Source organism: Ahaetulla prasina, chromosome 6, assembly GCF_028640845.1.
Source record: "Ahaetulla prasina isolate Xishuangbanna chromosome 6, ASM2864084v1, whole genome shotgun sequence".
Classification (NCBI taxonomy): domain Eukaryota; kingdom Metazoa; phylum Chordata; class Lepidosauria; order Squamata; family Colubridae; genus Ahaetulla; species Ahaetulla prasina.
Genome location: NC_080544.1, coordinates 25,152,809 through 25,166,397, shown reverse-complemented (window position 1 = coordinate 25,166,397; position 13,589 = coordinate 25,152,809). Strand labels below are relative to the sequence as shown.

The 13,589-nt window shown below is 39.8% G+C and overlaps 1 protein-coding gene across 1 annotated transcript in view; it reads left to right on the top strand.

The window, feature by feature from the left end:
* The window catches only part of SPOCK2 (SPARC (osteonectin), cwcv and kazal like domains proteoglycan 2), a 131,071-nt gene that overhangs the window by 81,865 nt on the left and 35,617 nt on the right, over positions 1–13,589 (top strand). Inside the window, exons 3-4 of the mRNA XM_058188267.1 lie at positions 10,639–10,753; positions 13,380–13,494. Coding sequence (XP_058044250.1) covers positions 10,639–10,753; positions 13,380–13,494 — 230 coding nt within the window. The remainder of the gene's footprint in view (positions 1–10,638; positions 10,754–13,379; positions 13,495–13,589) is intronic.

Genomic DNA, 13,589 nt, shown 5'->3' with positions numbered 1-13,589 from the left:
AATGGCTGAAGTTGTTTGGAAAGAAAGGTTTTTCTGCAAATTACTGAGAGCTAGGAGAAATGGAACTGCTTGTTATCCATTCTATAAACATTTGAAAATAACTGCATGCCAGGACGATCCTACAGACAAATGTAAAGAAAAATGTTCTTCTGTTTTATCAGCTAGGAGTGCATTTTACAAATTGCAACATTCCTTGTGGATGAAGGCTATTATTTTCCTTTTTATCTTTAACGTTTGGTCTTTCTTTTCTTTTCTTTTCTTTTCTTTTCTTTTTTTTTTGGGAAAAGAACCAATTTAAATATTAGGACATATTGAGTGCCAGGAGTCAAGAATGGATTCCAATTTTTCTTTTCTATAGATAAAAATCCATCTCTCTTGAATGGCATCCTTGGTAGTTTTATATTTTCTAGTAATAGACCTGTGTTCCATTTCTTTTTCCAATTGCATTGGAAAACGTCTTGTTGTATAACATATATTACAACAGAACACAGAGGCTTGCAGTTCTCCCTGTGTTCATTTAATTATAGTGCCCTCTAACAATATGCTGTTGAATATTTGTGTTTAGGATTTGCTATAAACAATAATAAAAAAAAATCCTTTGGGGGTAAACATTGCATTTTGAACTCCAAAGTTCCAACTGTTACAACTTCCATTCATATACAATCTACCTGCTATTGTGTATCCTCAAAATGATTGAATTGGGACTTGGACACAGGATGTTTTTACCGTTTCTTTCCCTGCTCTTGAATTCAATAGACTTGGCTGTCCATGGCTGTTCATACATTGTTATTTTCTGAGTGAATTTAGATTGTGTTCCAGGTTTTAATTAACTGCGGTGCAATCCTACGCAGGTCTATTCAAAAGTAAGCCCTGTTGTTTTTAATGGGGATTATACTCCCTGTTAGATAATTGTACAATTGAAGTGCTAGTCTTTTGTTTGTTAAGTGGGGTGGGGCTGCAGTAAGCCATTGATTTAGTTTTTGGGTGGGGCAGGTGTTTAGTAAGGCGGAATGTCTGCTAAATGGCAAAAACAGAGATTTTCGAGACCAAAAACAAATTTGCTCATGGCAAAGCTTACTTTTTTGATAAGTCAATACCAATTTTTTTTTTAATTTGAATTTATATCCCGCCCTTCTTCGAAGACTCAGGGCGGCTTACACTGTGTTAAGCAATAGTCTTCATCCATTTGTATATTATATACAAAGTCAACTTTTATTGCCCCCAACAATCTGGGTCCTCATTTTACCTACCTTATAAAGGATGGAAGGCTGAGTCAAACATGGGCCTGGTGGGACTTGAACTTGCAGTAATTGCAAGCAGCTGTGCTAATAACAGACAGACTTAGTCTGCCGAGCCACCAGAGGCCCTTTGAAAGGAAGAGAGAATATTCTTCAGACAGTTTAATCAAATAAGTAACTGTCTCTTGTTTGGAAAGAATTCATTGTTGCCTAAAATTGGGACAAAACTCGGTTCCAGTGAAAACAAGCAGTGGTGGGATTCAGCCAGTTCACACCCCTTCAGGAGAACCGGTTGTTAACTTTTTGAGCAGTTTGGCAAACTGGTTGTTGGAAGAAATCATTAGGGCAGAGAACCGGTTGTCAATTTTTTTTATTTTTTTTTTGTTTAGTCACACAGTATATATAAGCATCAGCATGAAATAACTATACAATATATAAGCATATATATATAAGCATAAGTATGTAATAACTATATTAATTGGATATAATGAAAGGAAACAATAGGACAGGAACGGTAGGCATGCTGGTGCTCTTATGCACGCCCCTTCCAGACCTCTTAGGAATGGGGTGAGGTCAGTGGTGGGATTCAAGTAATTTAACAACCGGTTCTCTGCCCTAATGATTTCTTCCAACAACCAGTTCACCAAACTGCTCAGAAAGTTAACAACCAGTTCTCCCAAAGTGGTGCGAACTGGCTGAATCCCACCACTGGGTGAGGTCAATAGTAGACAGGTTTTGGTTGAAGCTTTGGGGATTTTGGGAAGAGACCCCAGAGTCAGGTAGTGTATTTCCAAGTATTAACAACTCTGTTACTGAAGTCATATTTTCTGCAATCAAGATTGGAGCGGTTAACATTAAGGTTAAATCTATTGTGTGCTCGTGTATTGTTGCAATTGAAGCTGAAGTAGTCTTCGACAGGAAGGACATTGTAATAGATGATTCTATGAGATAAACTCAGGTCATGTCGAAGGCGGCGTAGTTCTAAATTTTCTAAACCCAGGATTTCAAGTCTGGTGGCATAAGGTATTTTGTTGTATTCGGAGGAGTGGAGAACTCTTCTTGTAAAATATTTCTGGACACGTTCAATTGTATTGATGTCAGAAATGTGGTATGGGTTCCAGACAGTCGAGCTGTATTCAAGAATTGGTCTAGCAAATGTTTTATATGCTCTGGTTAGTAGTGTAGTGTTTTTGGAGAAGAAATTATTTGAATCCCACCACTGAAAACAAGTCAAATTGACTCAAGCATAAGGTTAAACTAATGAAACCAGTCCATCATATCGGGCAATCTCCAAAGTCCCAGTCTTTGTCCTCCAAAAGAAAGAGGTGAAGAGAAAGAACAACTGAAAAAGCAAGTTTCTCCATTACAGAAGTATCTTAAGGCCCACCAAACAGAAGAGACCTCTTAAGCACTGATTGATTAGAGTGGTTCAACCAACCTGTTGCTTTCTACCAGAGCAACAGGAAAAGTTTGTCGATGCAATGTAATTTTGCTAGCTCTGTTCTGGTTCTGGAGCTCATAAGGTGCTAGGATTAGGTCAGTGGTGAAATCTAAACCAGTTTACTACCAGTTCGCTGGCTGCGTGTGCATGCTGCGCACCCGCATGTGCAGTGCACACCACACACCAAATGCAAGGTGTGCACATGCAGTGCACACCAAAAGGAGGCACGGGATAAGTAGAACAGCGCGGGCGGGGTGTGTGTGATCAGCTGTGGCAATCTTTTTTTTTACCTTTTAAAAACATTTTTTTACAAACTATTCGGCTGAATAGGTTGTAAAAAATGCTTTTAAAAATAAAAAAAAGGCTTTGACGATCATGCGGCTCAGCTGTGATCATCAGAGCCTCTATTTTTAACCTTTAAAAAGCATTTTTTAAAAGAAGTGACAAGCGGGGAAGCGGACGACCGGGCATTGGGTGGGCATGGGCTGGGTGGCCAGGGATTTTTGCTACCAGTTCTCTAAATCATCCGCTGCCATCACTACCTGATTGGCTGATCCGGTCCAAACTGGGAGCATTTCATCCCCTAAACTAGGTGCTTTGCTTATTGAAAACATATGCATGTACTTTGAATTCAGAAAACATTCTCAGTGTATAAGACAGTGTTGGCAAACCTACGGCAAACGTGCCGGAAATGGCATGCGAAACCGTCCCGTGCCGAATGCGCGGCCTCGCCAGCTCGTCATCGCATTCCTGCACTCAAACACATGCCAGTCAGCTGGCCATCGCGCGTGCAGTGTCAGCAGACCCCGGAAGTGCGGGGGTCCATCGCACATGCGCGAGCTGGCACCCAGCCTTCCAGGTTGACATCGTGCAATGCATGATGGACCACCGCACTTCTGAGTCGGTGGCATCGCGCGCACAATGGCCAGCTGACCAGCGCATGTTTGAGTGCAGGAACGCAACAGAAGTCAGCGAGGCCGTGCATTTGGCATGGGATGGTTTTGCATGCCACTTCCGGCACGCGGGCTGGCTTGCAAGAACACTAAAGGTTCGCCAACACTGGTATAAGAAATTATAAGCTGGGGTAGCCATAACTACAAGTCAGCCAATGGGAACTGTTTGGTGGCTAAGAAACAGGGTCTGTTGTGAGCCATGGGAGATGGCTCGGAGCCTGGGCATGGCTTAGTTTCACTGATCTGTATATACATAAGTCTTCTGTGATTGCTTTTGTGATTATGGGTTCTGGGTTCTGGTTCTGGCTTCTGCTGCACAGGTATTGTATACATGCATCATGCTTTATATTACTATATATAAAGAAGTTTCTTCTATAAATGAATCCTGCTGAATTTTTTACTTGTGTGCTGGCTGGATTGCTGCAGACTCTGACAAATATTTACTGTGATCATGGAAAATGTCCGCTGAGGAAGGTTTGACAAGGCTAGCGGCTGTGGGAACGGGATTATGATTTGTGTGAGTGGTGGAAGCCAACCATTTTGTATATCTGTGCAATTTATATTTTTATACAGGTTACAGTTTACGATACTTGGCTTCCTTTCCTGCTGCCATTTATTTGCTAGCATCTTGGAGTTGAGATTTCACAATCTGTTGGTCCAAAAATACTGAGCGGGTGTACAGTGTAGGAAATGAGAAGTTTACTCAGGAGAAGTAAAGCACTGGATTTTGAGTAAATGCCCATATTATAATTAAAATAAAAAATAAAAATAAAACAGGGTGGTACATTTTATGGAAGAAATGAATTTTTTTTTTCACCATTTAGTTGTGTCCTGCTCTGGGTGACTATAGGCAAGTGCTGCCCTCTCAAGCACAGCTTCTTTCAATTGTTGTATGTTCAACTTTGCATCAGATTTGATGTTATCAAGCCAGCATGTTCTTTGCTTGTCCCCTTCTTTTTTTTCTTTTTTTTCTTTTCTTTTTTTTACAAACATATCACATCAGTGTGTGAACAGTGTGGCACCTGAGTGTCATACATTCTAATACAAATAAAACTAGTAAAATTAGTCATAGTTACTACATTCAATCCACTTTTGTGTTTCTAATAATAATACACAATGATAATAAGTTGCAATCTATCATTATTCAATTATTCCATGTTTTCTCTTATTGTTACTTTTATTTTATGATATAACAGGGTATTGTTACTTTTATTTTATGATATAACAGAGTCTACACTAACATCCCCCCTTCTCTTATTTCTATCACATATTCTAACTTTTAATCATGTCATCTTTTACTGAAAAGCATTTTCTTTCTATCCTACCTAACTTTTAGTTGTGCCACCTACATTAAAAAAAAGAAATCTTCTATCCATCGTCTCTTGCCCGCTTCAATACTTTGCTATGCTATGCTTTTTAAAATTTGCTTCCCACATTCCTCTCTGGAATCTTTATCTCTATCTGTAACTGCTTCTTGATTATTCAGTCTAGGTATTTCTCCCACCTCTACCCTCTTCCACTGCCTAATTTCCAAAATTTCTGCCTGGGCCCCTATCATTTTGCCCCTTCTTCTTGTTCCACTAACCACACACAAGGAGACAATGCAATATGAATGGATTGTTTGATGATTTCCTTAAAGGTACAATTGGTCTGTAGGATAGTGTTCTTGGGAGACACAATGCCATTGGATACCCACTTGGCCATTTTTCCTTTTTCCTGTTTAGCTTTTGATTTAAAAATAAATATTTTCATTTTTTAAAAAAATGAATACTTAATGTAATATAAAGTAACTGCATCGTACAGTATTGGCTTTCTGTATATGTACAAGAGCTTTACTGTTATATACATTACATTTCGGTCAAATAAGCTTCAGTTTTACTGTTTCACTGTTTAGAAGGGAGGAAGGACAGAGGACGCAGCTATATTTATTACTTTATATTTGTTTGTATTTTCTCTTTCATTTATTTCTAAACTACCTTTGATAACTTGGCATGTTTATAGCACAACAAACAATTTCTTAGATAGTCCAGCTTAAATTTGTTCAGGGCTTTATATCCTAAATTGAATACAACTTTGAGCTGAACTTGGAAAACCACCGACAGACATTTATTTTAAATATAGGTAGTCCTTGACTTAAAACAGTTCATTTAGTGACCGAAGTTAGAAAGGCACTGAAAAAAGTGACTTATGACTGTTTTTCACACTTAACAACCATTATAGCATCCCCATGGTCACATGATCAAAAGTGAGATGCCTGGCAACTGACTTATACTTATGACGGTTGCAGTGTCCCGGGGCAGGCAGGGTCATATAATAATAATAATAATAACAACAGAGTTGGAAGGGACCTTGGAGGCCTTCTAGTCCAACCCCCTGCCCAGGCAGGAAACCCTACATCATCTCAGACAGATGGTTATCCAACATTTTCTTAAAAATTTCCAGTGTTGGAGCATTCACAACTTCTGCAGGCAAGTCGTTCCACTTATTAATTGTTCTGTCAGGAAATGTCTCCTTAGTTCTAAGTTGCTTCTTTCCTTGATCAGTTTCCACCCATTGTTTCTTGTTCTACCCTCAGGTGCTTTGGAGAACAGCCCAACTCCCACTTCTCTGTGGCAGCCCCTGAGATATTGGAACACAGCTATCATGTCTCCCCTAGTCCTTCTTTTCATTAAACTAGACATACCCAGTCCCTGCAATCGTTCTTCATATGTTTTAGCCTCCAGTCCCCTAATCATCTTCGTTGCTCTTCTCTGCACTCTTTCTAGAGTCTCAGCATGTGATCATGTGATCCCCTTTTGTGATCTTTTGACAAGCCAAATCAATGGGGAAGCCAGAGTCACTTAACAATCGGGCTACTAACTTAACAACTGCAGTGATTCACTTAACGTGGCAAGAAAGGTCATAAAATGAGGCAAAACTCACTTAACAACTGTCTTACTCAGCAAAAGAAATTTTGGGCTCAATTGTGGTCATAAGTCAAGGACTACCTGTATTGGGAATGATATAGTCCCTTAGCAGCTAAGATACTAACTGTTATACTGGTTAAACCTTCTGACTGCTCTTCAGTATTAGTCTCATATAAAACCCACTGCAGTAGTCAAGACAAATTATAACCAGGTCTGGATAACTGTTGGCAGGTGCAGTTCTCATAAAGTTTATCAGCACCATTGAAATTTAATATCTGGCTAGTACAATTTTGGTTCTGTAAACTGAAAGACTGTGCAAACATTTCAGTCATTTTTAATAAGTAATTTTTTTTCTTTATTTACCATATTTTTCGGAGTATAAGACGCACCGGAGTATAAGTTTTTGGGGAGGAAAATAAGAAAAAAGCTGATTGGCAGGTGGATCGGCCTCCCGGAATACCCCCAATCAGCTGTTCCCAGAGGTCAATTTTAGCAACAGGTTCCTTGGTTGTGAGCTCTGTGCCTTGCTTTTTTTTTTTTTTTTTGCTTTTTTTCCTGCCTCTGAAACTTCTGAAACTCCAATTGAGAAAAAACTTTTTTTCTGCCTTTGAAAGCCTTTGAAACAGCTTCAGAAAAAGAGCCTCTGATGTTCTGTTTGGGGACTTTTTTTCTGAAGCTTCGTTTCTGATGCTTTTTTCAGCCTTTGAAACCTCCGTTTGAGAAGCTGAGCGGGGCTACATTCGAAGTATAAGACTCACCCAGATTTTCACCCTCTTTTTGGGGGGGAAAAGGTGCGTCTTATACACCAAAAAATACGATAATATAAAGAAAAAAATCTTTCTGAAAAGGTTGGTTTTTAAGATGTCTGAAGAAAAGGAATATCTTGTAGATGATAGCTTCATCTCCATTAGTTCCTGGATTATATGGCAGAGCCAGAAGAACAACTGATTGCTTTTAAACAGTTTGGAAGTTCCCAATAAAATGAAATATCATAATCTGCCAATCAAGTCCAGTGTTGTATAACTGCATTTGCCATTGTTGACTGGCTAACTAAATTCCTAGATACCTATGACCGTGGTGCTGGGGATGATGGGAACTGTATTCCATCCAGGTACTATTAGGGAAGCTACTTAGAAAGACCTTACTGAGCTAGACAGACCAAGGTTTATCTTACTACAAAGCAGCTTCATATATTCACGGGGTGAGAATGTCTAGGCTCATCAATTACCGGCATTGGCAGACTTGGTACATGAGATGTCATTTTTTTAAAAAGGAACTTCCAGGGCAAAATTGAAGAGGAAGCATTCAATCACTAATCCTTTCATAAACTTGTGAGATTCAGTTCAATCTAAAGCATGTCTTGGCTTTCCTGGAATATTAGGGTGGGTTGGTTTGTGGGTTTTTTTTGAGCTTCAGAAAATTGTGCGAGAGCATCTGCCTGACAGCCTTTCTCTGCCTGTGATATTTGCTGGCTACAAACTCACAGATTCATTTATTTTGCCCATGAAATTGGAAAGTCTACAACAAGATCGTTTGCGATCCAAATCTAGCAATTATTGCAGGCAATTAAGTGGTATGTAACTGGAGGCCCATGCAAATTAGGATTATTGGTTCACCTCAAGAGATTTGTGCTGTCAGTACAATACGATATTATGGGTAAGCACTGTCATTCTGTGGCAGATATGTCCTCTCAGTCAGTGGCTACATGCCTTTGGGAGACTTCTGCTAAACAGATTGGTCTTGCTGGATCAGTGCAAATGGGGGATTTCTAGATCAAGTCATGATGATTACTTACAGTGCTTAAATTTTGAGCCTAAATGTCTCTGATCCAGATTCAGATGATTGTGACCATGCTCAAGGTGGTTTGGCTTTTATCCATAGTTACTGTTTCCTCTGGGTTTTTTTAAATCCAAACTATAATATGGGTTATGATTGAAGATGGGAAACAATATAAGTTGTTTTCATTAATTCTGGTTGTCAGACCTGCCACCACTTACACCTCTAAATAGAAATTGGCTCCATTTGCTAAGAAAAGCATAGTTTTATTAGAAGTCAAGTGTATTGCAGCAATGCATAACCAGAGCTGTGTGAATTGCGCACCAAAATCTCTAAGTTCAGCTACCCATCGCTGATCCACCACCACCTCCATGACCAATCAGTTTCAAGCAAGATGTTTTTTTGAAATGGTCAGTTCAAGCACAGATTGGTAAGCAGCTGCCTTCTCCCAGCTGGGTGACCTTGAGGCAGCGTCTGGGGAGATGCAGTAGTTACTTTCATTTTCCCCCAAGCATTCCTCCTCCCATCCACTTTCCCCAGACTTCATGGCAGAATGTCACTGCAAGATAGCGAAGCACAAACAAGCATAAGATGGCAGCTGACGCTGGTGGAATTTGGCCATTTAGTGGCTGGGGAATTCTGAGAGTTGGAGTCCACGCATCTTAAGGTTCCCAATTTTGAGAAACAGTGGTTTGCAGATATATGCTCTTTGCAAAACCAAGAAACCTTGTGAGTGAGCATCTCCATGTAAGGATGTGGCTCCACTTATATACCTATTAACCAAATATTCAGAGGTGCACTTAGCTAGCGAATACAAGTCCTTGAGTCCTCCTACACTGAACAAATGCGATTTCTTCCACAGCATTTTAGCGTACATTGAAATAGGATCAGGATATAAATTCAACACATGAATAAATAATGTGGGTACATCATTTGAATATTATAAATGGCAGCCGGGGTATTAGAAAAGGGAAACAAAATTGACAATCAGACTGCTTTTAAAACAAATCTTGAGGTAACTTCTAGTTCCTGAGATTGTTGTATAAAACAGCATTGCACTATGTAACTAGGATTGCCTTTAGTATGTTAGATGACAGTCTAGGTCAGTGGTTGCGAATTTTTGGCACGCCTGCCAGAGGTGACATTCAGAGCCCCCACTGTGGGCACACGTGCTGTTGCCCCAGCCCAGCTCCATCGTGTTTCTCCCACAGGGGGGAGAGAGAGAGGGAGGGAGGGAAAGAGAGGGGAAGGGAGGGGAAGAGAAAGAGGGAGGGGAAGAGAGAGAGAGAAAGAGAGAGGGAGGGAGGCAAAGAGAGAGAAAGAGAGAAAAAAGAAAGAAAGAAAGAAAGCAGGAGGGAACAAGAGAGAGGGAGGGGAAGACAGAGAGAGGGAAAGAAAAAGAGAGGGGGGAAAGAGAGAGGGAGAGAAAGAGACATGATATTACAAAAGTTTTTCTTTTTTATTGTTGCTAAACGTAATATTTCAAAAGCAGGGGGAAAAATGAAGGGGCATAAAAGTGCATTTATCACGTTTTTCTTAGAACAGTTAGCTGAACTCTGCCTTGTTTATCCTTATTTTAGGTAGTAAAACCTCATTAATAATAATAATAATAATAATATTTTAATTTGTATACCGCCATTCTCCCGAAGGACTCAGGGCAGTGAACAGGCAGATAAAATATAAATACACACAATAATTTAAAAACAACCCTTAAAAAACTAATTTAAATGCCCAAAACGTTAAAAAACATACTCCCCTGTAAAATAACACAATTTTAAAAACCCATCCAATAAAAATAAAAATCAGGCTAGTCCAGCCATATGAAATAAATAAGTTTTAAGTTTAGGTTATTATTTAGGTTAAATTGCCATGTTGGCACTTTGCAATAAATCAGTGGGTTTAGGGTTGCAGTTTGGGCACTCGGTCGCTAAAAGGTTCGCCATCACTGGTGTAGGTGAAGGTGCTCCAGGAAAGATTAAGCAGGTCAACCTATTCTTCAGAGCACCTGAAGACAGAATAAGAAGCAATGGATGGAAACTAATCAAGGAAAGAACCAACCTAGAACTAAGGAGGAATTTCCTGAGAGTGAGAACGATTAATGAATGGAATGACTTGTCTCCAGATGTCTCCAACACTGGAGGCTTTTAAGATGAATCTGGACAACCATTTGTCTGAAACGTTATAGGGTTTCCTGCCTGAGCAAGGGGTTGGACTAGAAGACCTCCAAGGTCCCTTCCAATTCTGTTATTCTGTTAGGGAGAGTGATATTTTGGATCTCAAACTTAGTGTAGAATGACACATGTTCTCTTTGCCTCTTGCTTTAGGTCTGGACACCACAAAAGATCCTTGCCAGAAGATCAAATGCAGCCGGCATAAAGTGTGCATTGCCCAGGGTTACCAGAGGGCCATGTGTATCAGTCGCAAGAAACTGGAGCACCGGTAAGGAATCCATTAAGTTATACATTAATTCCTGATTGAGTGATTTGGCTGTTCAGATATTTTTTTGATATACAAGATAGTCCTCGACTTACACCGGTTCATTTAGCGATCGTTCAAAGTTACAACAGCACTGAAAAAGGTGATTGTGACCATTTTTCACTCTTATGACCATTGCAGCATCCTCATGGTCAAGTGATCAAAATTCAGAATGCTTGGCAACTGACTCACGTTTATGACGATTGGAGTGTCCAGCGGTCACGTGATCCCCTTTTGTGACCTTCGGGCAAGCAATGTGAATGGGGAAGCCATATTCATTTAACAACTGCGTTACTAATTTATCAAGCACAGTGATTCACTTAACAACTGCGACAAGCAACCTCATAAAATGGGGCAAAACTCACCTAACAATTGTCTGGCTTAGCAACAGACATTTTGGACTCAGTTGTGGTCGTATGTCGAGGACTACCTGTAAGCAAATATTTTAAGGCCAGTTGGATTTATAATCACTCTAGAGAAGGTGGAGTTATTGTTATTCAGGGCAGAAATAACCAAATCCTTCATGTAATAGTCTAGACCAGGAGTCTGCAAACTTGGCTCTTTTAAGACTTGTGGACTTCAACTCCCAGAGTTCCTCAACCAGCTTTGCTTTGCTGGCTGAGGAATTCGGAGAGTTGAAGTCCACAAGTCTTAAAAGAGCCAAGTTTGCAGACCCCTGGTCTAGACCAATGGTTCTCAATCAATGTGTTGCAGCACACAAGTGTGCCCATGGGCTTGTTTCTTGTATGCCAGGAGATTTTCATCTTGTGTTATTTTATTTTATTTTATTTTATTTTGTAGTATGCATATTTTGTATAATCGATGTTTTCAATACAATGCAGATATTCCTTCCTCCTGAACTGTGTCTTGCTCATTTTAAAATACATGTATATGCAATTAATAATTTTCTGGTATACCAAAGAACTCTTGCTACATTACATATTGTGCCATGGATTCGAGAAGGTTGGAAACCATTGGTCAAGGCAAGGAGAAAAATCAGCTTTTGTCTCTGGGATTTGAGGATTAGATTGAATTTGTCCACAGATGTATTGTAGCTTTTGAAATATAAAATTATTTACACTTAACAATTTATTATATGTCAGATGGAAATTGAGAGAAGTGTTTAAAGGTTTTTTTAAAAAAGATTTTGTTATTTGTTCAAAATTAGAGAGCAGTTGTGGCACCGTTATTGGTTGGGGTGAGGTAGAAAAGTGATGGATGAATTAATGATTGAATGGATGAATGAATGGATGGATGGGTTAATTAATTAATTAATTCTGGGTTTACAGCTGATGTTGAGCTTCTATTTCATTACCCTTTAGAGAGATGTATGCAACATTAGCCAGATTAAGAGTTAGCATATTATATCAAAAGCCACATTTTATGCCTCTTAAACTTTCCTTTCCCTTCCCACCTCAAATTAGAGGACTGATATTTTTGGTCCCATCCCCCCCCCCGCATGACTTAGAAGAAGTGCTAGGCTTTTGATGCCTAACATCTGAGGAACCAAGATTGGGAGACCCTAATCTAAGAAGTTCCAAATTATTCCTTCTGTTTGATAAAAGTGTTGATGATGCTTGTCATCTAGTGCTGTTGGTCTTCCATGACTTGGAATCTGGGAGCACGTACCCTTTTACTGAACAAGGAAATAAAATATTGCCACATCCTGTCCTGAATAAATAAAAGGAATGTCAACCTCTCATCTTTTGTCTTTTTAAAGAGAAGAAAAAAATAAGTCACAGAGAAAGAAAGGTGTATGCTGCACACCTTTACCTATGCGTGAGACATGGAATGGGACAATTTGTCATGGCCAACTCACTGTGGCCAACACGCCGTGGGACAAATCACAGCAGGACAATTCAACAAATACAAAAGTTAAATTAAGTTCAACGGAACCGCGGCCCATAATAATAAAATTCAGAAAGACAGTCCATAAGTACAAGAGTTACAATAACTTTGAGAAAAACGTGGTCCCCAATAATAAAAGCAACTAAATAAAACAATTAATATAGGATTGAATTGTCCTGTGGTGAGTTGTCCCATGGTAACCCCTAGATCTCTGAGATACCTTCTACTTTCTTCACATGACCTGCCAGATTGATTCAACGAAATTCACTTCCCTTCCCTTTCTCCTTAAAGACATTGTGGTGTCTCCTTAAAGACATTGTGGTGATTAAATCATGTGGTTGAAAGCTGAGACCTTAATCGTTGCCTTTTGCTTCTGTACGAAACACTTCCCTTGATATGTGTCTGTTCTCTTCAGGACCACGAAGAAACTTTAGTCAACCTTTGGAGGTGTCAAGATTAACAGCCTTCATAATTCCCATTTGCACCGCTGGTTGGGAATCTGTAAACTTGTGTTCCCAACACCTCTGGAGAGCACCAGCAGGTTAGGGAAAGACCTTGGTGATTTCTCTTCAAGGGTGTTAACATTGCAGTAAGATCCTCTGTGCCTTCCTCCTCTAGCCTGTGAATTTAGGGGCATTTCACCTTCTCAAAACCCCAAGAAGGAGAGAAGCATGATCTTAGCCATGCTTTTTTAATGTGTGTTGCTCTTTCTCTTTTCTCTCTGCCTGGTGCACCGGCACAGAATCAAACAGCCTGCCGTGAAGCTCCATGGAAACAAGGAGAACTTGTGCAAACCTTGTCACATGACCCAGCTTGCCTCCGTCTGTGGCTCCGATGGCCATACTTACAGCTCTGTGGTAAGGAAGACAACAATATTTGACCCTGAAAATGAGCAGGGATGGGGAGCAGAGGGAGGGACAGCTTTGGGCTTGCAGAAGATCAGCCTACTTTA